At 41.5% G+C, this 22,121-nt stretch overlaps 1 protein-coding gene across 1 annotated transcript; it reads right to left on the bottom strand.

Annotated features, from left to right (window-relative positions):
* Positions 1-542: 542 nt before the first annotated feature.
* ptgfrna (prostaglandin F2 receptor inhibitor a) lies at positions 543-21,205 on the bottom strand. The gene is made up of 9 exons (XM_072686009.1): positions 20,600-21,205; positions 18,030-18,398; positions 15,753-16,169; positions 14,375-14,758; positions 10,714-11,136; positions 9,182-9,586; positions 8,216-8,323; positions 4,258-4,569; positions 543-3,518 (listed from the first exon to the last, which is right to left on the bottom strand). The coding sequence occupies exons 1-9, from the start codon at positions 20,649-20,651 to the stop codon at positions 3,361-3,363; spliced, it is 2,628 nt and encodes an 875-aa protein (XP_072542110.1). The 5' UTR covers positions 20,652-21,205; the 3' UTR covers positions 543-3,360.
* Between the last annotated feature and the right edge of the window lie 916 nt (positions 21,206-22,121).

Here is a 22,121-nt window from a genome sequence, read left to right as displayed (position 1 = left end):
AGGATTCATTATGCAGCCACTCTGAAGGCCACCATGAAAGCAGCATTCATTTACAAGGCAAATACACAGACGCGTACTTCCTCTGCAAAACACTCAACAACTCTAAATAAAAGACAACATACCTTACAATTAAGAGCACCTAATTTTCATATCAAAACCAGGTCAAAGCAACCAAAAGGCCATTAAAACCAGGATAAAAAGCAGATAGCCAACAAGACCATTTACCTGAAAAACAGTTACGCATGAAGCTATGAACTGATGTTTCCATCCATATAGAATAAATGACAGTTTAAAGCTGTAATCCCATGATTTGTTTCAACAAAATCGTCTTTTCAGCAGAACAGGAACTATGCCTGTACCCTGGAACACGACTGCTGAGAATGGTTATGCATAAGGTATAAACAATTTGGAACAAGTTATGAGTTACTCAGTGGATACATTGGATATCCAGAGAGATTTAATAACATCATTTCCCCTTTGATCAAACACAATACCCTTTGTGCAGTTTTAAGAGGTACCATATAACACTCATACAGCACATGAAAAAGAATGCAAAACCCTCCCCTCTTCTGAGAGAACAGCCAGTAATTAATCCAACAAATCATCCAAAGACAAAAAAAATAAATAAACAGAGCACTGTTCAGAGAGCAAAAGAAAGCTCGACGGGGAGCAGGAGAGCAAGAGTGAGAGCAAGAGAGATGAAGGATAAGAGAATAATTGATGAGGTAAAAACGAAAGGAAAAAGAAGGGATAGAAACTTAAGAGGGAATTCCAAGTAGGCTGTGAAGAGGGAAAAGAAAATTGAAAAGATGAAGGTGCAGAGAATGGGACAGTTAGGTAGAGAGATAGAGGGACAGTTTCAGCTGTCACCCAGGACAAAAACGTGCCGTACTGCAGCATTATGCATATAAAACAAATCAGCATTAATAATTTAACGAGACGATGCAGTGGTGATTCTCAGGGGCTTTGCACAGATTCAGGACACTCAAGCCAACATGTGCTTAGAATTTTTTTTATTATGGTATCAATTTTTGGAGGTTCTTGTCTTTTTGTTGTGTTTTATGAGATCTGAAGAGGTTGAGAATCATTTAACAAAAAAATAAAAACAAATCAATCTTGGAAAAACACACAGAGAGGAAGCACATACATGTCCCGCAGCTGAGCAAAATTAATCTATCATATTTACAAAATAGTCCTCCAAAACTGTTAGAACATTAATACAACGGAGTTAAAAAAAAAAAAAAAAAAAAAAAAAGTACAAATAAAATAAAAATACCACCATGCAGCAATGAAGAGTGTTTGTGTTCAGTGGTTCTCAATTCTGGTCCTAGGTTACCACTTCCCTCCATAAGTGATTTTCAAACTTAGTTCTTGTGACCTTGCAAACAGGCCTCACATTTTTGCTCAATCTCAACTCCCAACACACAGAGGTGGAGTAGAACTGCAAATTACCCGAGACCTGGTTTGAGAACCACTGTTTTACAGTATCCTCTGCTCCCAACCAGGGCAGGATTAAGTACAATATAGTAAATCTATTCTGATAAATAAAACTACTTAAGTGAAATTACAAAGGCACATTGTTCATAAATGAAAATGATAAAGATCTTGCAGTTCATCAAAATGAGATGCTGAGATTTAGTACATTACTGAGACTTTAGTACATTAATAAACATACTTGTACTTTACTCTTTCTAATAAACCACACATCTGTTTCTATTGTTCTTCATCCACCTCTGGCCCTGATGCAACTAATACACTAGTTAGAAAGCCCTTATTAAGGTTAACACATGCAAGGCAGTGGTACTCCAGGACCAGGATGGAGAACCACCGCTGTAGACCACTGGTTCCCAACCATGGTCCTAAGGGAAGGGGTTCTCTAGGACAGTGGCTCTCAAACAAGTACTCAGTGAGTCCCAGAGTCTACATTTTGCTCTGTGTGATAAGAGTTGGGTTGGAAAAAGAAATCTGGGCCATCTACGGGTCCCTTAAGACCAGTCTGAGAGGAGAAAGTACACAGAGTACCTCTATTTCTGAATCACCTCTGCATTAGGAACAATGTACCCCAGGTTGGCCTTCACACTTTTATGGTTCCTCAGTTTTGTGGAGAGAACTACAAGTCTATTGATAGAAAACTAGGCTGAATGTAGTGAAACAAAAAAAGATAAAAGCATAACTTGAAGCATAAAAGCCATTAAACTAGGTGGGTAGTTGTGTGTGCATTTGCAGTTTGATGGCCATGTCTGCAGCTGTGGGCTATAGAAAACTACTGACATGATTTGAAAGCAGTATGTAATTCCATATTATGTGTTTGTGTGCATTCAGTAAAGGGTAAGGAAAGAAAGCATTAGTGAGTGAGCATTAAGTGGAGGAGATCAGGTATCAGGACCTTTTAAATGCCAGTGTGCACAGTGCTAGAGTGAGCAAAGTACAGTTTTTCTAAGCACTCCTGCTCTAGTAACTGATCTCCCCCGTCTCCCAGTCTGCAGTACGATGTCGCCTCTGGCCAAACAAAACCCTGAAAGAAGCCTCTCTTGTACCAACAGACAGCCAGTGTGAGCTGTGCACTGTGGGCATCAGCTTTGAACCCTGGAGGGGTCAGGGAACACTGCAGCCACTCTCAGTGTGTCCATCAGTCACGGTCAGATGGACTGCTGATTAGCAGAGGACTCTTTAGAACGGGAAGGGAAGGGTCAGCCCTCTGGAGCTCTATGCTGTCAAGAACATGCCCCTGACTGACAAGGAGACTGGGTAGATGCAGGAGGACCACCAATGACATGACAGGCACGAGATCCAACGTAGGAGTGTGGGGTGAATTCAGAATGAAAGTTAACACCAGGAATTTCTGCCAAAGCGCCTGATGTGTCCTTGGTTCTTTCACTGGAGTCTTTCATGCAGGAATAAAAATCTGCTCCACAAAGCATAACATTCCTGGCAGTGGCACAATGCAGTCACAACTTAGTGCAGAATGTTTATATAGTATTCCTAATGAAGCTTTTTAGAACACTGGTCAGCACCTCAGCGTATGAGACAAGTCCTCCATTGCCAAAAGCAGTGATTAAAGCCAGTGAGGCAGTCGCCAGCAAATTATTCCTGAGATACCGTAAGCGTGCACCAGTTGTTGATGTGAGCTTGCTTTCTCTCACCAGAATGGAAGCACACGGTCTATAGTTCTCCCTTTTTCTCCCTTAAAGTGGTGCATTCACACAAATCAGAACACTCGTGGCTCAATACAGCTGTTAGATCATCAGTAGCCATGCTGGCTGGAAGGGGAAAAGGTCCAACGTGGTCACATTTACAGGAAGGAGAAGGCTGGTTAGGGGTCACTCAGGCATTTTTCAGTCAATCTCTAGGTCCACAAGCTCAGTCATCCAGATCCATGAGCTTGCCACGGGGAGTGTGCATGGGGTTTCTGGAAAGGCAACAGTTGGCGACAAGAAGTCCAAAAAGAATGGACAGAAGGCCAACGCCGAGAGCTGCAAGTACACCATAAAACAGCGGCATCTTCAGGGAGTCCCACACTGAGGATACAAACAAACATACAGGTTATGGTCATTATTTGTGAAATGAGGCTGCTTGAGACTGTAAGTCATTGAGTAATTCAATGACTAGTATGACAGTAATCATTTCACATTAAACATGCTAGCATAGTTTTCACTCGACGGTTGGTAAGGGGTAGTGGTATGGAAAGCTGAATAATGAAGTTATTGTCTTTTTTGGAGGATTTAAAAATATATGTTGTCTTATAAATGTATTAAATTACATTACATATAGATATAAGTATTGGGACACCTGCACATTCATTCATCCTCCCAAAATCAAGGGTATTTTTGTAGGGCTTTTGTTGGACTAACAGTCTCTATTGTCCAGGGAAGGCCTTCTACCAGATTTTGGAGCATTGTTGTGAGGTCAGGATGTTGAATGATCACCACCCCACCTCATTCCCAGAGTGTAATTAGTCAAAATATCTACTTTTAGGAATTAGTTTGAGTAGAGTTTGTAACCCAGAATTTATCATTCAACATACTCTTCAGAAGGATCACTGGATGTAAAGGTGTCAAAACTTTGGACACTAAACATTATGTTGTCTCTTGCTTAATACTGACCAAGGATCTAAGAAGGAACTAAGAAAGAACATAAAAGGCAAAAATGTATTTCCATTTTTCCATACATTTCCAGTAATTTGTGTACATGCTGATTGTAAATATCTACAGTCTCTTCCCCTGTCTGTAATATAAAGTAGGAACAAGAAACCCTCACATTCTAGTTTGATGGAGAGCACGACTGGGTCAGAGGTGAGCTCTGGTCCCTCACTCCAGAATCCTGTGGCAGGGGAGAGGTACCAGGGTTTAGCCTTGCAGTAATACTCTCCCATATCCCTGTCCTGAGCACGGTGCACACGGAGCACAAATGTGTTCCTGTCTGTGCGCTCCAGACTACACTCGGTGCTTCCATTTCCCCCACTCTTCTTCACCACTCCCCAACGGTCCACACTGATCAGGGGTAGAGCACCACCATTCTCCACAGCTCGCGCTGGACTCTGGAACCAGCGAACATCATAAGCCACATCCCCTGAGAGAGAAAGGAGAGAGAGAGAGAGAGAGAAATAAAAACCAGAGCAGAGAGAGGAAACTTTCTTGAAAGGGACCCTTGATGTCTCCATACACCTTAACTCCTGTCATTGAACTACTGCACAGAAAAGAAGCTAAAATAAACACAAAACCTCCTTTCAAGTGGTTCAACGCAAATCCTCCCTACAGTGAAGAGAGACAAAATACCTTTAGTACCCTGAAACAGAAACAGTGACAAACTCAGGCAGGATAGAGTCAGGCCCTTGCATGTACTACGACTGCTATGTGAGGAATCTCCCCAAAGGCAGAGAGAAAAATCCTAAACCACTAACAATGCTAAGCACTGATATGCCCCCTATGTTCATTTCTCCATTGCAGAATTGCTCTGCCTCTAATGGACTGCATGAACCAATCCATTAACATTGACCTAGATGTTCATTACCTGTGGAAAGGGGGGAGGGACACTTTCTTTATGTCAGTTTGTAATAACATCAACATAAGAGGCAAGTTATATTACATATGTGTAGAATACAATGTCACTTGTATTCTGTAATTATATTTCTTACAGTACTACCTAGTAAGTAGTGATCACAGTCTTTGTTTAAACCATTGACTCAAGACGCCATTAACAGACATTATTGCCCAGCCAGTAGCAAGGAAGAGCTTTTCAGAAGGTAAATAAAGAGTTTAGAGTCTGCTTTGTGGAACTATTTTGAAAACAGAACATATCTGAAACTTTATCAAATGTGGTAAACGCTCTGTTTCACCAGCGAAAAAAAGACACCTTTTTAAACTAGCACTGAAGAGCGCATTATTCCGTATCTGTCAGCAGCACATCCTATCTAAACTGTGTGGCTGTATTATTTATATAAACACAAAGAAGGGACTGGGTTGAGATATTCTGATCAGATAAGGGCAAAATAACCTGATTGGGTTATCCCTATAAATAATGCCATACTCAAAGTTAGCGCTTAGACCTTTCAGGTGTTTAAACCACCTTTGGGGCAAATAATAACTTGGAAAGAAAATTATGTAATTGTAAAATTATTATTTAAACATTACATAATCATACTGCATTCAAAGCAAAAACCTGCTCTAGCAAATGAAACCGTGCACTTTTGCTCCAATATTGAAATCTTGAGTATCAGCCAACAGCAAACTACTGAGCTTTTCTTATTAAAGAATTTTACTTAAGATCCAAAAAACAATCTAAAAGGTAGGTTACCACATAACTACATGATTTGATCCAATGCAAGTGTGTTATTTCAAGATCAGACCAGATTCAGATTCGATTTTATGCAGCACTTTCTGCTGATATTAGCCTATGTCAGAATACCTTTTGAAAAATAAAATGACTTTCTTTAGAAAATGTTCTAAAGATGGGAAGGTGTCATCAAATGTCAATAGACAATGCTAGTGTGTGTGTGTGTGTGTGTGTGTGTGTGTGTGTGTATCATCCACAATGATCAGGGGTACAGCACCACCATTCTCCATAGCTCGTGCTATTACTACAACACGGCCCAGTTAAAATCAATGGCTTTAAATAATGATTATGCTTGTGATGAAGGAGGATGGATTTGCCGCTTGTACTTAAAAGGACCAGCAAGACTGGATTGAAGCCTAAGGCAGCCTCATTTGTGCTAATATACTTTTGCATCACTAGATAAGGGATGACAGGCTTAACTCCAAGTCCTTTTCAGTTCCGGAGCTTCATGACACACATCAACTCACACAAGGCTAAAGGAGCACTCCCTATCAGAAACAGCTAATTGCAAGTCACATTGCTTTAAATGTTGTCATCTAAAATCAGAGACTTCCTTACAGTCCTGCAAAACAGAGCTGAGCATTGGCTCTTCTTACTCAAGTGCATGAGGAACAAAAGAGAGAAAAGCACTAAAGAGTCACACAGTAAGCATTACACTAAATGGCTCATATCTGTGTAGAAAAATGGACCACGCTGACTACAATTTTCCAAGATACCTAGCATAAAAACATGCAAAACATTTCACATCAAACTGCTTTTCATGGAGAGGTGGGCGCTATTGTTTCTGTTACAGTATACAGTAACTGCAGAGAGGACGCAGAGCACTCTCGGCACGGAACAGCAGGCGCTTTCTATGAACCTGAGATAATTTCAGAGCCTCAGGGAGCACAGTGGCCCTTATTCTCCAACTCTGTGAATAACAACTAGGCCAAAATTAGCCCTAAAACAAAAGTTCCAATTTTGCACAGATCCTTACAATGACTCTTCAGAACACTGGCAAAGAAAGCATTTATTTAGTATTTTAGGTTCTTCTTTGACATAAATAGTATGTGACTTTGTTTGGGACTACAAGACACACACACACACACACACACACACACTTTGTATTCATTCTTTTATCATATGTCAAATTAAGTTAAGAGGCCTGGTTCATGTAGCAACCAGTAATCACATAACAAGCAGTCTGAAGGTGATGTGCTGCTCTCTAGTATAAACAACATACTCTCCCGAAGTGGCCATTGTATTTTACCATTTTGTCTTCTTTTACCAGAGCTTTCCTCCAGGGCCTTCCCCAAGCTGGCTGGGTTTATAGTTTATTATTGGTTTATGAGGGTGTAAATGGTCAAGAAAAGGGGCAAGACTTTTTTCCCCTCATTTTCCAGCCCTGCTTTGGTTTTGCAGGATGTTCTTTACCAGTTCCAGTACTGGTAATTTTAGTACCAGTTCAATACACTAGACTGAAGCCTGTCATGTATGTCATGCAACACAACACTGAACACAAAGGCTCACGCCTGCTGGCACGCACACACATGCTTGCTTGCTTCCAGCTGATAATGAAGGAGAAGGGTAGTGCTGATTTGTGCTTTGACAGCCGTGCGGGTTTACATGCCTGCAGCCACAAATAAAGACTGGATAGAGGAAGAAACATTCCCTTGTATTGCAATGCATGGCACAGAACCAGCCTAGAACAATGAAGGACAGCAATTTTCACAAGCACATGACACAAGCTGGGTGAACAAAAAGCAGCATAAAAGTGCCACAGGGCCTCAAAACGAGTCAAAACATTTTGAAACATGCTCATAAGAATAATGTTGTTCAATTTTTTTTTCAGAACATGCTTTCATTTTCCTGGAAATAGTGGCTAAGCCCGTCCAATATACTAAATACAATTTCTAACATGTGATTAGGTTGTTTCTAATAGATGCAGCATGTCCCTGGGCAAATGCAAAACAAGAATACCCCAAAACAAATGTTAGAAATGTATATGTACAGTGTCCTTATTTGTATTTGTAGTTACTGTAAGTTGTTGGCACAAGAACTGTCCCAAAGAGCACATTTGCCATGCCCTCTTCAGCTGTGCAGAGGTATCCGTTAGCTGCTGCGGTGGAGCTGGGGACTCAACGCTTCTCTCAAAGTGTGTTGGCTGCCCGTCAATGCCACATTTGCAACAAATTTGAAGAAAAAGAGGCGGCAGCTGACTTTGCCTGTATAGGAGGCGACTTGTTAAGTCCTCACCCTCCTAGCATTGGGAAAATTGCTAGTTCTAGGGGGAGCTCCGAATGGAAGTGAGGAAGTAAGGTTTTCAAGACCCTACACTACATAGGTATTATGTGATACATGTCAAACATTCATGAGCTAAACAATCAATGCACAGTGTACTTGCCTGTGTTGGGAGTGGCCCCCAATATGGAAAGGATGCACTCCATTTTGGCAGTGTCCCCAGGGAGGACCCTGTGTCTGTCTGAGTGAATGGACACGTTGAATGCTGGACCTGTAGGGAGGAGGGACACACAGAAAAAAGGGTTTCAAGGTCAAAGAAGGCTTTCTTTACGACTCCCCTAAGGCAGTGAAAAAAGGCAGACCACTGCTGGCAACAACCGTGATGCATCTCCTGCATGTCCAGGGCCTGCTGAGCATCCTGCTTCAGTCTGTCATGTCTTTTCAGTCATTCTGTTCCTCTCTGGTTTGAGTGAGCTCATCCAGGCCCCTTCATTTACAGGCTTCACATTAATTAGCAGGTTAACACTCAGATTCTGGGCTAAAGGCCTGGATGAGTGTGAGGTCTGGGTGCTCTTCCTAGCTGAGAAGGAAGCAAGGTCAAGATGAACCAAGCACAGAACAAAGCCCTCTGTCTTTCCACATTAGCATCTCCACGGTTTCACCCCAGTTCACACAATATATGGGAGAGAAAGAGAGAGGGAAAAAAAGGAAAGAGTGTGAAAAAACAAAGGAAAAGAGAGAGAGAGAGAGAGAGAGAGAGAGAGAGAGAGAGAGAGAGAAGCATAAAAAAGAGAAAAAAATAAAAAAGAAAGAAAAAGGATCAGAAGAGTCCAGGACCAAGACAGAGAGAGGAAGAAAAAAAACAAAAACAAATCAAGGAGCCAGAAAAAGATAGGTAGAGACACATCCCCTGAGAGAGGAAAAAAAGGAAGAAAGACAGAAAGCAAGAGAAAGACAGAAAGAAAGAGAGCAAGAGACACTGAGTGAACAGCAGTAATCTGCCCTGAGGGTGTTCGTACAGAGGGCCAGTATGAGAGAAACACCACTGACCTACCATCTAACTGTGCCCATCAGTAACAGGCAGCAGCTCAACATTGCCTGTATATAAATCTTGCCTGTGCATTCATACCTGTGTCAGCAAAGGAGATCTCTATTTTATTTGACTCTGCGCTGACAGCCCGGCTCCAGTCACTGCTCTGATCGCGGGTCCAGGCAGTCACTTCACAGTAGTAGAACCCTCTGTCTGAGACCTGCGCCCCGTACAGGCGGAAACGATACTCTAGCTGGCCCGTCTTCTCCAGGGCCACGCTGTCGGTGCGGCTTGCGGCCATTCCTTCCTCTAGCTGTAGCACAGAGTCCAAGTTCAGGGAAAGAATTTTCCGAGGCTTCCCTCCTTGCGTCTCGGCAAAAAAGATGAGCGCAGAGTAGCCAGGGTTCTGCAAGTTCTGACCAGTCACCCGACAGCTCATCTCGAATGTGGAGCCACCTGTAGAGGCCTCTCTCACCCGGTGAGCTACCACACTGAGCACTGGAGCTGCAGAGAAAAAAGCAAGCCAAAATGTCGGTCACCTCTAAAACATACAGAATTTTCCTACTGCGTTCAACAGCACTCAGAATAGCCTGTGTCAGAGTCAACTGTAAATGTATGCAAACAGAAGCTTTTTGTAAATAAATAAAACCACACTTAAAGTATATTTTAAAAAACACTGACTAACAAGCTCATCACAATGTATTATAAAAAAACATCTTTAAATAAAGTATTGTAATTATGATATCCTAATTATACTGGTATCAACAGATAATTGTTAAAAAACAATTTAAAGATTGTTACCAAAAAAAAAAAAAAAAAAAAAAAAATATCACAGATAGTTCAAACTGATATTTGATTACATGTCAATTGCTTTTCAAAAGACCAGAACACTTATTCTACTGCTATTAATTTTACTGAACTGTAAATAAAATGTAATGAAATATAATATTTACACTTTGCCTTTCTTCCAAAGTTAAGAAATATTCAATTTCTCTGTAATGATCAATTTTGCACTTTGTTTATGTATCAGAATTAGCAGAAATGTACATTAAAATTATGCATTGGCCCAAAACTCCCATATCAGGGCATTTCTAATTTAGGTCACATCGTTCACCCAAAGTTCAGCGTATGACATGAATGTTTCAGCACATAGGAACTTGAAGCTTAGTAAAATGAACAGTGGACACTGTCCAGTCTCTGATAGAGAGACCATTGTGAGCTCAATTCGTCTTGAGAGATCCTCATCATGAGCACAATTAAATCCATTTATTCTCATTCTTGATTGGGTTATGGGACAAAGGGAGTCACTGAGGACATTCATGCATCATCTACATTCATGTCTGCCTTTGACTGTGGTAGTCTTGGTGATCTGACTGATCTAGCTGCAGGGAAGAATGAGGAGAGACTTGCAATAGGAAAGAATGACTTAAGAAGAATGACTGAACAAATATTGCAAAACGTTGGTGAAAAATGTGTGCATGTGGTCTTGGGTTGGTCTCTTGTACTCACTTGTAGGTATTTACAATACTACGACACTGTGAATCAGATGTTCTTCTTAAATCCTAATGGAGGTTATCTGCATTAAAAAAATGACCTGAGCCCATTGAAAGACAAAGGAAACCAGAGCTTACTCTTAGGTGTCCAATGTACAGCAACTGGAGTCGACTTAATCTCTTTAGCCTGGTCCCATCCTCCCTGGCGGTTGCGGGTCCAGGCAGATACACTGCAGGAGTACAAGCCCATGTCCTCGTCCCGAGTGTGAATCATCCGCAGTCTGAAAGTGTTCTGTTCACCGCGGGTCACTGCTATACCCCCTCTGTCCAGCCTCTGCTGATACTTCTGTTCTGGTACCAGCACCCCATGCTCATTTACAGATGCAATGCTGCTTATGCTGGTAGACACATCTCCTGGTGTGTTTGTAGTGTAGGTCCAGGTCACACTTAGGCGACCATCTTGCAGATTGAGAAGGTCAGTCACTTGACAGAGCAGTTCGGTGGGGTCCGAGGTAAACTGGGGGGTCAAAGAGGCCGTCAGGTTCACTTTAAACTCCACATCTGTGTTGAGGAGAAGGGTGAAGAGGTCATTTGCAGTGCATGAGCATAAATCCACAACTTGGCAACTACAGTCAACAGTATATAAACACATATCTCGAGCTGCCTCTATTGGTTTCTTGTTTGTTTTGCCACTGAAACTGAAACAACAGCTGATGCCAGTCTCTTGGCCACTGATTAAACATTAGTCTTATACTGGACTGCCTGAGCAAAGGATTTACATTCTTTCCAGTTTCAGCTGTCACTGTGCAGTCTCTGACACACTCACACACACAGTTAGCCATGTAAATGCGAAACCAGGCCAAATGGCCTTATGGACTTTGCTTCTCTGAGTCACACATTATATACCCAGCTGTTGTGTGGTTAGAACAGACACACCTGTTTTGGGTAATTGGAGAAACAGATTCCTTTTTGTCTTGTGAATTAAAACTTGGAATAGAGCAAGAATGTAGTCGGATTATATCCAGTGCTTAGCAGAAGAATATATTACAGATAAAGTTTACATCTACGCATCCTAAAATGAGTGTGTTTAACCTTTCACCTTTACATAGTAACTCTTACTAGGTCATACAGGAACTGGCTATTAAAGGGAGAGGAAGGGTTCATTTCCCCACTAGGTTGTGGGGAAATAAGGCCCTTTAAAGAAACTGCATGCACAGATCACAAGTTTAGCTTTAGGAGGAAACCAAGGCAATGCAGCTTTCTTCCAATGTAACATACACATGACATGAATGAACTACTAAAACCTCTACTATACGCAGTTTTGTGACCAGAAAGGCGCAATTTGTTCAAACGGGTAACACGATAGGGGAAGCTTCCTGCTACTGTAGTAGCATACAGTGACAAAAACGAACTGACATTTCCACTGACACACTGACATTTCCACTCTACACAGTTTTGTGCCCATCAGAAATGTGTAATTTGCACAAATATGTAAAACAAGAAGCTCCTGTTACAGTAATAAGGACATTTCAGGACTGAGAATCTGAGCCAAAGAAGGAAGTCCATTGTAAGCCTGTGTAAATTAAGCTTAAACAAAAGGAAAACCTGCAGTGACAAACAAAACAGGTGCACAGACACAGACACCTCCGGGTTTCCAGGTACTTTCCACATTCAGAGTAATATCTGCGCCAGTTATTAGAGAATTTAGAGCTGTATGGACACCACTCTGTGCTGGCACTGTTTGGCCAGAAGAAGGTGCTACAATATGGGTCTTTGAGCAATTTTTGGTTGCATTAGGAATCATTTTTCTAGGGGAGAGGTGTGAAAACCCTTTTAAAATGTATAAAGGACCCGTGCAAAGATTATTTACAGATTCTTCACACTTAACATTTACAAAAATGTTCTTCTATTGCATTAACATAAATGGCCAATGAAGTGACTTGAACTGTAAATACCTTTTGTCAAACCTCAAGCTGAACTAGGGGTTTATTAATAAATGACTGCCCAGCCTGCCGTGTGATTTTGAACCTTAAAACATTTGCTCACATCAATACTCTGCTTTCTGGCTGCCTGCCAGAGATTACATTAACAGCCCGTCCAACCGCACAAAGACAGTTACCAGCAGACATACCCCTCCTAGAACAGCTAGGGGAAACATTTGGTTGTTTAAACTTCAAATGCAGTGTCAGCGACCAAAAAAGGCTAGGTTTTTAAATCCATTCTACATACAAATTTGAAACAAAAGTAAGAAAGAAAATCCCTGCCATCATGCAACAGGAAGGACAGCACAGTGAAGTCCTTTGTGAAAAGCAATTTTTAGAATATGCTGGAGGTGCCCGACTAAAGAACAAAAAGACGTTGAGGTGCAGCTGCGTAGGCATCGTGGGGTTTGGTAAGACCAGAGGGAAAAGCCTATCTGCATGTACAGTCTTGCAAGTTTCCTAAGGCAATTTTCAGCATAATTAGGTCAGTGCATAGGCACAAGTAGCCATCCCAAAACTCTTGCACCTAACTGACTGATTCGAATACTTCCCTCCAAATTTAATGGGGATAAATTTGTTTCTGTCAAACTGTGTCTGATGTCAAGCTCCATGCACGAGACACAAAAGCAAGCTTTGCAAAACAGCAACTTGTAATGTTTTGTCCTTTATATATAGCTAGTATGGCTCCATTGATCCATAGCTTTCACATGAATCAATTTCTATGAATGTAGCTACATACAGGAGAACTAGCATTTTGTGTTTAGTCAGATTTCTAGTCACTCCATTCAGACAGTACTGCAATCTGAAACTGGGTCAGTGGTAACAATTATTTACAAATAGCCAATAACTCCTATCCACCATTTCACATAACATTTACACCAAGCATGTTTGATTTTTCAACCCAACAGACGAAAAGGACTAGAAATAAAGCCCTTGTACAAATGTACATGTGAGCTATGGAGGACTGCGAGCTAAATAAATCAAGGAATGAAATGATGGATGGATCTGATCAAAGCTTTCTCCAACTCAACACCCTCAAAAGATTTATAGGGATCTTCTACGCTTGCAACAAAATCCTTATTTGCCCTTGCCTCAGAAACAGGGCAGGGGAAGATAAAAGGAAGACAAACATGCTACATCTTACTTAAGACCACATTTGAGTGTCTAGAACTCTATGCTCTACATATAAACTATATGTGAAAGGATTTTCACTCTTGTTGCACAGTGAGTGCAACCAACTGTCTGACATAAAATAGGTAGGGATGTCCAAAACGGACAGTGCATTCTCCACTGCAAACATACCTTGAAGGAGATACAAAAAGCTTTTGCAATTCTCAAAGGCCAAGAGAGAGAGAATTCTATGAGGCTCACAATAATCTAGTTCATGAGTCAGGCTTGTCTTCTTGACACCTCCCACTGTCTGTATGCAGCCCTTTTAATGTTTAATCTGGAGAAGGTAGAACTGTCTTTGATACAGCAAAGGGGAAAGAGGGTAATACCCCACCCAACCATGTTGCAGGAGAAACGCTGAAGCAGGTAGAAGATAGAGAGAGACCAAGAAGAGAGACAGAGACAAAGAACATCAAGAAAATAAAAAGAATTCTGCATTGCCCTTGGCTTGGCTGTATAAGTGTAGAAAACCCTTTAATTTGAATTAACTAATTTTTTTAAACATCATTTTAGATAGAGAACCAAAAGTGGTCCTCATGCTGGATCACTCCAAAGAACCTTTTTGGTTCACACCTTAACAGTGTGGACTGCAAGAAACATACAGAACAAAACATACAGCAGGACAAAAAAATAATCCTCTCCCTTACCTAGCTGTGTTACCAGAACCTGGACAGGGTTGGAGGTTTTCTCTACAGCCTGGTACCATCTCCCACTGCCTTGTGGCAGCCAGGCCTTTACTTGACAGAAGTATAGGCCAGAGTCTGAACGTTGCACTTTAGGCAGGATGAGCCTAAACGTGTCCGGCTTAACCCTGCTCATGCCCACCAGCTCAGAGCCATTCAGCACTTGCCCATCTCGTCCCACGTGGAGCAGCACCCGTTGGGCAGCTGACGAGTCGCCTGCCCTGACCAGCCACGTCAGCTCCAGGTCCAAAGAAAGCAGGCCATGTGCAGCTACCACGCAGGTCAGATTCAGGGTGTCCTCCACATTGAGGGTAACATTCTTCTCCACAGCAACCACCAGTGACTGGGCTAAAATGTGGGAAAGAAGAAGCAGATGCTAATACAAACAGTTCAACAGCTCAGTGGAGATGAAAAGACTGGACGAATGTGAGATAAAGCCTGAGCTCTTCTTATTAAACAGGCAGAGAGCACTGTTTGACTTCAACCTGAAATAAGGAGAAACTACTAACTTTGCAGAGTGAGAGCAGTATGTGAATGTCTAAATAGGCAGGGGTGCTTTTAATAAAATCCCATGAAAGGTCACAGCACAAACGTAGCATTTCCCCCCTCACTCTGGTGTCATTGTTCATTGGTTTCAGTAATATTGGGGAGAGGGGGATCGAGGTGGATTTAAAGTGATCTCCTGTCTCTTGTCTGTTGACTTCAGACAGGCGCCTACAGAAGGCTTGGTTATTTTATAAGTACTCTTTCTGCGAGATCCCCATTTCAGCCACAAGACTTTTATGTAATGGTTACGGTAGCACAGACACCAGAAATTTCAGGACAGCTCCTGAGCTTAGACATTAGCTCCCAAGACAACAGGATGACTAGTGAGAAGTAGGTTATCCATAAAAGTAATATTTTGCCCACCCATACAGTACTACTAACTAAATGTTTGATGGAAGACAAACACCACTGCCCTTTCACATGACAGCCTGGGGTTCAATTCCCTGCCTGGGCAAGAACACCATGCTACAACACACTCAATCTCAATAAGAGTTCTTGGGCAGGACTAATGTTACATTCGCCTACCTCTGCCACATAAGCAAATTGTGGCAAAACGTTGCTCTGGATAAGAGTGTAAAGATAATTGGGACTCAATTGGGTTTTTGACATTCATTGTGTTGTCTTTCCTTAGTAAGGTTCAAGTCTCAAAAACCAATGTTTCATGTGCAGCAAGTGCTGGAACTCCTCCTGACGTTTTCACAGCTCCACTGATTTCCGTTAGAGTGACTCATCCCTTCAGTGTGACTTATTCCCTTTGTATGCCTCAAGTACAAACTGGCAAAAAGGTCTTACTCACCTAAGGGTGTGACTGCAACATTCCCCATTTCTTCACTCCTTTCTAAGATCTTGTGCCAGTTCCTTCCTGCTCCAGGTTGCCTTGTCCACTCCCTGGCTGTACATACATAAGATCCCTGGTCCTGTGGCCTTACCCCCTTTAGGACCAATCCGAAAAAACCACCCCCACGTAGGTCCAAAAGTAGTCCACCATCTGAATAGCGTTGGACAAAATTTGGGCCCACCTTCATCCCACCATCTGGCCCAAACGTCAAGATCTCTTCCAGTGAGTTGGCCTCCTTTTTAATGGACCAGGTGACAGACAGGAAGGTGTTTATTGTGTAGGCCCGGCTGGCGTTACAGTGTAGCTCCAATGACTCGCCCTCGAACACAACTGGCTGAGGAATGGCTGGAACCACTCGTAGCGTGTCTCCAATCACTGCACACAATCAATTTGTTTCTTTACATTTCACTGTTTTAAACACAGTTATGAGTTAAATCAATATTAGAAAACATTACAGCACATAATAGACTAAAAAAAAAAAAACACAAAACAAAAACAAATCAATCACTCTTACATAAGTTATAAAGCATCACTTGGAAATAACCTTTTATAATCTCCAACCCTGGCATCTTAATTTATTTCCCCCATATCATTTGAAAAAGCCCACTGTTCTTTACACAGATACGACTGCAATCTTTTTACACAGATTTCCATTAGGCGTTAAGAAGGTTTTTTTCTGTTTTTCCTGTAATGCAGCCAACTTGGAGATTTTTCAGAGAAAAGAGTAAGTCCCGGTAAAACCCAGATGAATGACAGTCCCATTCCCATTGGATAACCATTTCTGTTCATCATAAAATACCACCATTCTAATTCAGAGAAAAGGCCTTGTAGTTGCATCAAGATGAATCAAAATTTTCACTCATTTCTCAAGTTCTTGTGGTGGCTAGAAAGTTGTACGGATGAAATCACTACTGAGACATCAGCTTCTTGCAAAGCAAACAAGGTTTTCTGCATATAGCTGACCAAGCACTTACTTTACATTTTTGTGTCTGAAAGGGAAATGCAGTTTTCCTTTTTGTCTTAATGATGTCTCATCAGAATACCATATGAAGACTGAACTCCTTAATTTGACAATCCTTCCTCACCCCCGTCAAGTTCCCATCTAAACGTTTAATTTCCCTCCAAAACAATGCTAATCCTTCAGCCCCTGAATCATTAGAAAACTCTCACAACATTATAAAAGTAGAGATGGCACTGATTTGACACCAGGTATTTGTATGGACCAGAAAACACTGAATTGGAGATAAAACAACAACAACAACAACGAATTGAATTTGGACACACCTTGTTACACATCTAGTCTGAAACACCTAAACACTCTAGTCAAGATTTTCCAAACAATATATACTAAATCAGTATCAGCAATAACTAAGATCATAACATAAACCGAAAGCTATAAGTGGTCATTTTTTTTTAAACCGAAAGCTATAAGTGGTCATCTCTACAAAAAAATAACAAGTATCCCTTCCACAGCAAATAATCTACATCTTGAAGAAAAAAAAAAGGTGCCACATGGTTTTTTTGAGTAACATGAAATATCCAACAATTTCATACAGTCTTAAAATGAAGGTGCCAAAAACTGAACTAGGAGCCATGGCATAGTATAACTGCTTTTGATTGAATGTTGAAAGAGATTTACATGAAGCAAATATTTTACACACATTTAAAGGGGCCTTCCTAGAACTTGCTATATTCCTATATTATGCAGAGGAACTTTAAAGTAAACCTCCATATAAAGTAAATGTTGGCAGAATAAACCCTTAAATAGGAACATTTCAGTTACATTACATGAACCCATTTAAGTGTTCTTCACACTCTAATCTCACTCTCAGACAAGGTTCTGACTGACTGGAGAAGCAGTCCATCAACCCTTTTTGGTACCTGCATTTTAAGACCGCATGAAATGATTGAATATTTCACACAGTTCATGAACTACCACGGACCAGAAAACAAGCTCATTAAATCGTTTAGAAAATCTCAGAATCAGGAAATACATTCTGAAGAGATCTGATAAAGCCTGAGCTGAATCCAAATATCATGTTTTTTCCAGTTCTAAAAATAACTGCCTATGATTTGATCATGTATTCTGTTCTGTTAACAGCTAACCCTAAATGGCTTTACTTACAGAAAGTGTTTGGCCTTGTCACTATCGGTCACATTAGAAAGCACATTATGAAAACAGAAAAAAAGCTCTGTGTGTGTGTGTATTTATCTATTTATAGTATAGTAACCTACCACTTAGCTCCACATCTGCATAGTAGTTCCCTGTCGTTACCGAGTCAGTGCTGGGGGTACTGCAGCGATAGATAGCACTGTCCGAGGCTCTGACCTTTCGAATAATCAGCTCTGCAGAGGCATCTGACAGTTTCTTTACAGTCATGTCTCCACTGTTGACCCGATCCTTCACCGAGGAGTCTGGGTATGAGGGATCAAAGGTGGAGACGAGCTGGACATCTCCACTCTCCAAAATCAAGCTCCACTCAAAGTCCTGATCTCTGGGACCCTGATAATCTGAAACATTGCAGCGGATAGACACAGATTGGCCCTCGACACGCACCAGTGGACCAGTGGGCACCTTCACCACCCGGCTCTCGCACAGCACAGCTGAAAGACAGTGACAGAATTATTATTTGGCAAATCTGTTAACTTCACAAGTCAACAGAAAACAGTACATGAAAATCCTTCAAGAATGCCACTGATACTTGTATCCTTGTGAAACTCCTAAGTTTCTTATGCACGTAAACAGGGTGCTCATGTTACAATCAAGGAAATCTAGATGCTCTTTTGATTATCCAGAATGACGGTGGACAAACTATTCAAGACAAAACCATGCAATAATCAACCAACCGTTTAAAGCTTAAAAGGTTTCAGTACATGTAAACATGGTCTTCGATTTGCAGTCAGGGAGCTATAAGAAATCTTCTGATGGACTGTCAACAATTATAGTAGGACTACCTTGTCAGACTCCTGTAAACTAAATGAACTAAAGGCATTAAACACCTTCCTGGGAGTGTGAAAGAAAGAACATGCTTGGAAGAGAGCGATAAAAGCCCAGTTCAGTCTGTGTGACTTAACAGACCAACACAACTGGCCAGCACTGTCAGAGATAGACAAGAGAGAGGAACTAAGCTGTCCTTCTCAATCAACGAGTAATCTCATCAGCTCCAAGCCACCGATGAGACCCAACAACAGGGCGAGCTCTTTGATCAAGTTGAGCCACTGATCACTGATTGTACCTATTTTGGCACAACTTCAATCTCTATATGTCTCATTTGCACATTTTTAATTCAGATGGATAGCCCCCAGATAATTAATGGGAGTAGAAACAGTCAGCTGTAGTGAAGGATAGTCTTTCAATGTGCATTTTACATTTGTATGAACCGGTTAACCATCACCCTGCCAAAAAAGCCATTTATGGGCATGTAATTGTAACGACACTTCCTACTCTATCCTGACCTGAGGAGAAGAAGAAGAAACATCACGTCACAAGTAGTAATAAATATTTAGATTCTACTGGTTGGACACTTAAAAGGTTTAAAACGAGTGCCGGCAGCATGGCCGCCACAGACGGTAAGTTACAGAACGAGCTAAGGAAACACTGAGCAAAGACTATTCTCTCTAGAAAGACGGAAATGTACAAAAGCAAGATTAGGAACATAAACAGATAGACACAGACAGCAGGCATGCTAGGGCTTGCCTACACATGAAGAGATGGGCATATGTGGATGCAAATTTCAACACTAGCAGCACCAGATAAGAACAAGGAGGAGAAAACAAAGAAAATTATATGAAGATTTTCAACATGCTTGAATTGTCATATGATGAATATTGACAAAAGAATGGTGGACATTGGGACTAGGTTGGTCCACCTGCACCCAACCAAATCTAGATGATTTTCTAAAGCAGAAGCCAGGTGTGTTCACAGAATCAGGGATATATAACACACAGCAACCAGAATAACCAGTCTTTTATACACACACACACACACACACACACACACACACACACACACACACACACTTATTTCAAGACAACTGTGTCCTTGGATATTCCCATAATACAAACTAGCTGGCTATGGTAAAGTTCGGATAATTCACTAGTGGAGATTTTTATATATTTAGATATATGAATTAACGGTCGTTTAAAACTACTTTAAAAACAGAAGACCTTTTCCAAAACTGTCAAATCACACAAGAAAAAATAAATAAATAAATAAATAAATAAATAAATAAATAAAAACAATAAGGCACAACTAAGAGAAATGAAAGTGAACCTAAAGTATCAACCTTAAACCTGATCTCGTGGTTGTCACGTAAAAAAAGATCTTATCTTTAAAATAAAAACTTGAAGGAAAAAAACGCCTTAACTTTTAATGGAAGGCAATGAAATAATATTTTATTCTAAGCTACTCTGGAGTTTTTCTGTAGGACCATTTATCATGAAATCTTAATGGTAAGAGCAACTGCCAGATTGCCATTATGCTAAAATAAAAACGGTACCGTGAAAAACGGTAAAAAAAAAATAATAATAAAAAATAAATAAATGGAGACACGAGGTTTTTGCGTGAACACCACGATGTAAAAATAATTTACACAATTCTACTAGACTATCTATATGTTTGTTGGTGTATAAACAAGGTTAACGACTTCCTCTCTTTCACGCACATATGTGCACGCAGACTCACACCGAGGTGAGGCCAGGAGTTAAAACGCCACCAGTTACAAACGAGAAGTTTGATGAACTTTCAGTAATAAACTAGATCAAATACATAATACATCTAAAAATCGCTGAGCGAAACAACTTACCGAGGACCGCAACCACAATCAGAAGACTGAAGACTCCTTTTTCTTGAGGCATGTTGAGAAGGCGCGTTTTTTCCCACGGGATCGCCTTTGTCAAACCAAATCCGGCCGAAAACAGTGTTCCCCAGTCTGAGATTTCCGAGCACTCAGGTGAACGCGGGCTCTCTCTCTCTCTCTCTTTCTCTTTCTCTTTCGGAGGCAAACTTCCCTCGAGTTCTCTGGGAAACGTATAGCTAGCGTTTAACAGAAAAGTCTCTTAAACGAAGAGCGATCCAAAAGTGTAGTAAACGAGGTGACCTAGAGCATGTTCCATGATGATCACCTACAGAGAAGTGCTGTGCCGCCGCCGCCGTGTCCGGAAATGTGGGGGTCTCCTTCTTTCCTTATTGGACAAGAAAAGACTCGCACCGGGCTTGTTTTTTCCCCACCCGTATCGGGCAAGTCCCGCCTCCTGCGTTAGACGCTACGATTGGCTAATGGTGTTCCTCATGCTGCGCAGCCATTGGTTATCAGTAAGATTTAGCTAGCGCTACTGGTAGTACTGGTATTTCTCTGCGTTTCCAGAAATACCATTCTAGAGGTGGTATTAACCAAACAGCAGAGCAGATACATGAGCAGATGTATTGTCTAGACCTCTGTGTGGTGACAAATACTGGTCTGGAAACTAAATTGAGATGTTTTGTGAGTAACAGCCCAGAAAAATGCAGTTATGACTGAACTACACCCCCTCCTCATTAGTGGGGCGCTATATAGGGGTGAAGTAAGCAGTTACCTAAACAGCGACATAACCTATGACCCAATAAATGATTTCAGACAATTTGACTGGACTACACTTTTACTTCTTAGCTCTATGACTGCATTAACCTGCAGTTTAGTGCTCCTGCTGTTTGAAGAAGGCCGCAGTAAACGCAGTAGCTGCAGTCTTCGTGTTCAGAGCTGCTGCTGCTGCTGCTGCTGCTGTTTCTCCAGCAAGTTTTACCGTTTTTAGCGGCCGCCGTTGAAGTAACCTCCGTTGCGTAGTAACGCCCTCGCAGTGCCCTATGGTCCACGTGCAGCTCGTGTAGTGATCTACCGTGTTCACTACAAATCAGTGTGAACTACAGGATGCTGTAGTGCCCTCAAAATCACCCGGATATCCACTCTACAATCCAGACACTAGAAAATGGCCAACGTACTCAAAAGTGCCATTAAAATCCTAAAAGGGATCGGCCACACCCATATGAGCTAACGAGCCAATCCCGATCCAGGGGGCGGGACTAGTCGCAATCCGGGTGTTAAAAAAAAATCAGAGCCACGGTTCGCCGCAGGTGAACTACAACTACCGCCCGCCCCCACCACAGAACAGCGGGAAGGGTGACAGCGCATACAAAAAAGAGGCACTAATTATCTCTCCCAGAATAACTCTGAACGTCTAGAGACTCTTTGCTCCTTTTAGCGCAAGTCCAACTTTCATCCTCATTTCTCTACTAAGCAGCACGCGGTGACTCATTTATGTCAAGGGGAAACTCAAACGAGGCGGTTATCA

The sequence above is a fragment of the Salminus brasiliensis genome, chromosome 8, assembly GCF_030463535.1.
Source record: "Salminus brasiliensis chromosome 8, fSalBra1.hap2, whole genome shotgun sequence".
Lineage (NCBI taxonomy): Eukaryota > Metazoa > Chordata > Actinopteri > Characiformes > Bryconidae > Salminus > Salminus brasiliensis.
Note: the sequence above shows the minus strand (reverse complement) of the source record. Positions and strands in the feature narration are given on the sequence as shown.

What these genes read in the sequence shown, in the direction of transcription:
- ptgfrna (XM_072686009.1), bottom strand. Translation starts at nt 20,651, where the DNA reads ATGCCTCAAGAAAAAGGAGTCTTCAGTCTTCTGATTGTGGTTGCGGTC. An exon ending in GATTGTGGTTGCGGTCCTCG is followed by an intron (nt 18,399 to 20,599) that starts GTAAGTTGTTTC and finishes ACTGTCTTTCAG; the next exon opens with CTGTGCTGTGCGAGAGCCGG. An exon ending in GATCTCCTTTGCTGACACAG is followed by an intron (nt 8,324 to 9,181) that starts GTATGAATGCAC and finishes TCCTCCCTACAG; the next exon opens with GTCCAGCATTCAACGTGTCC.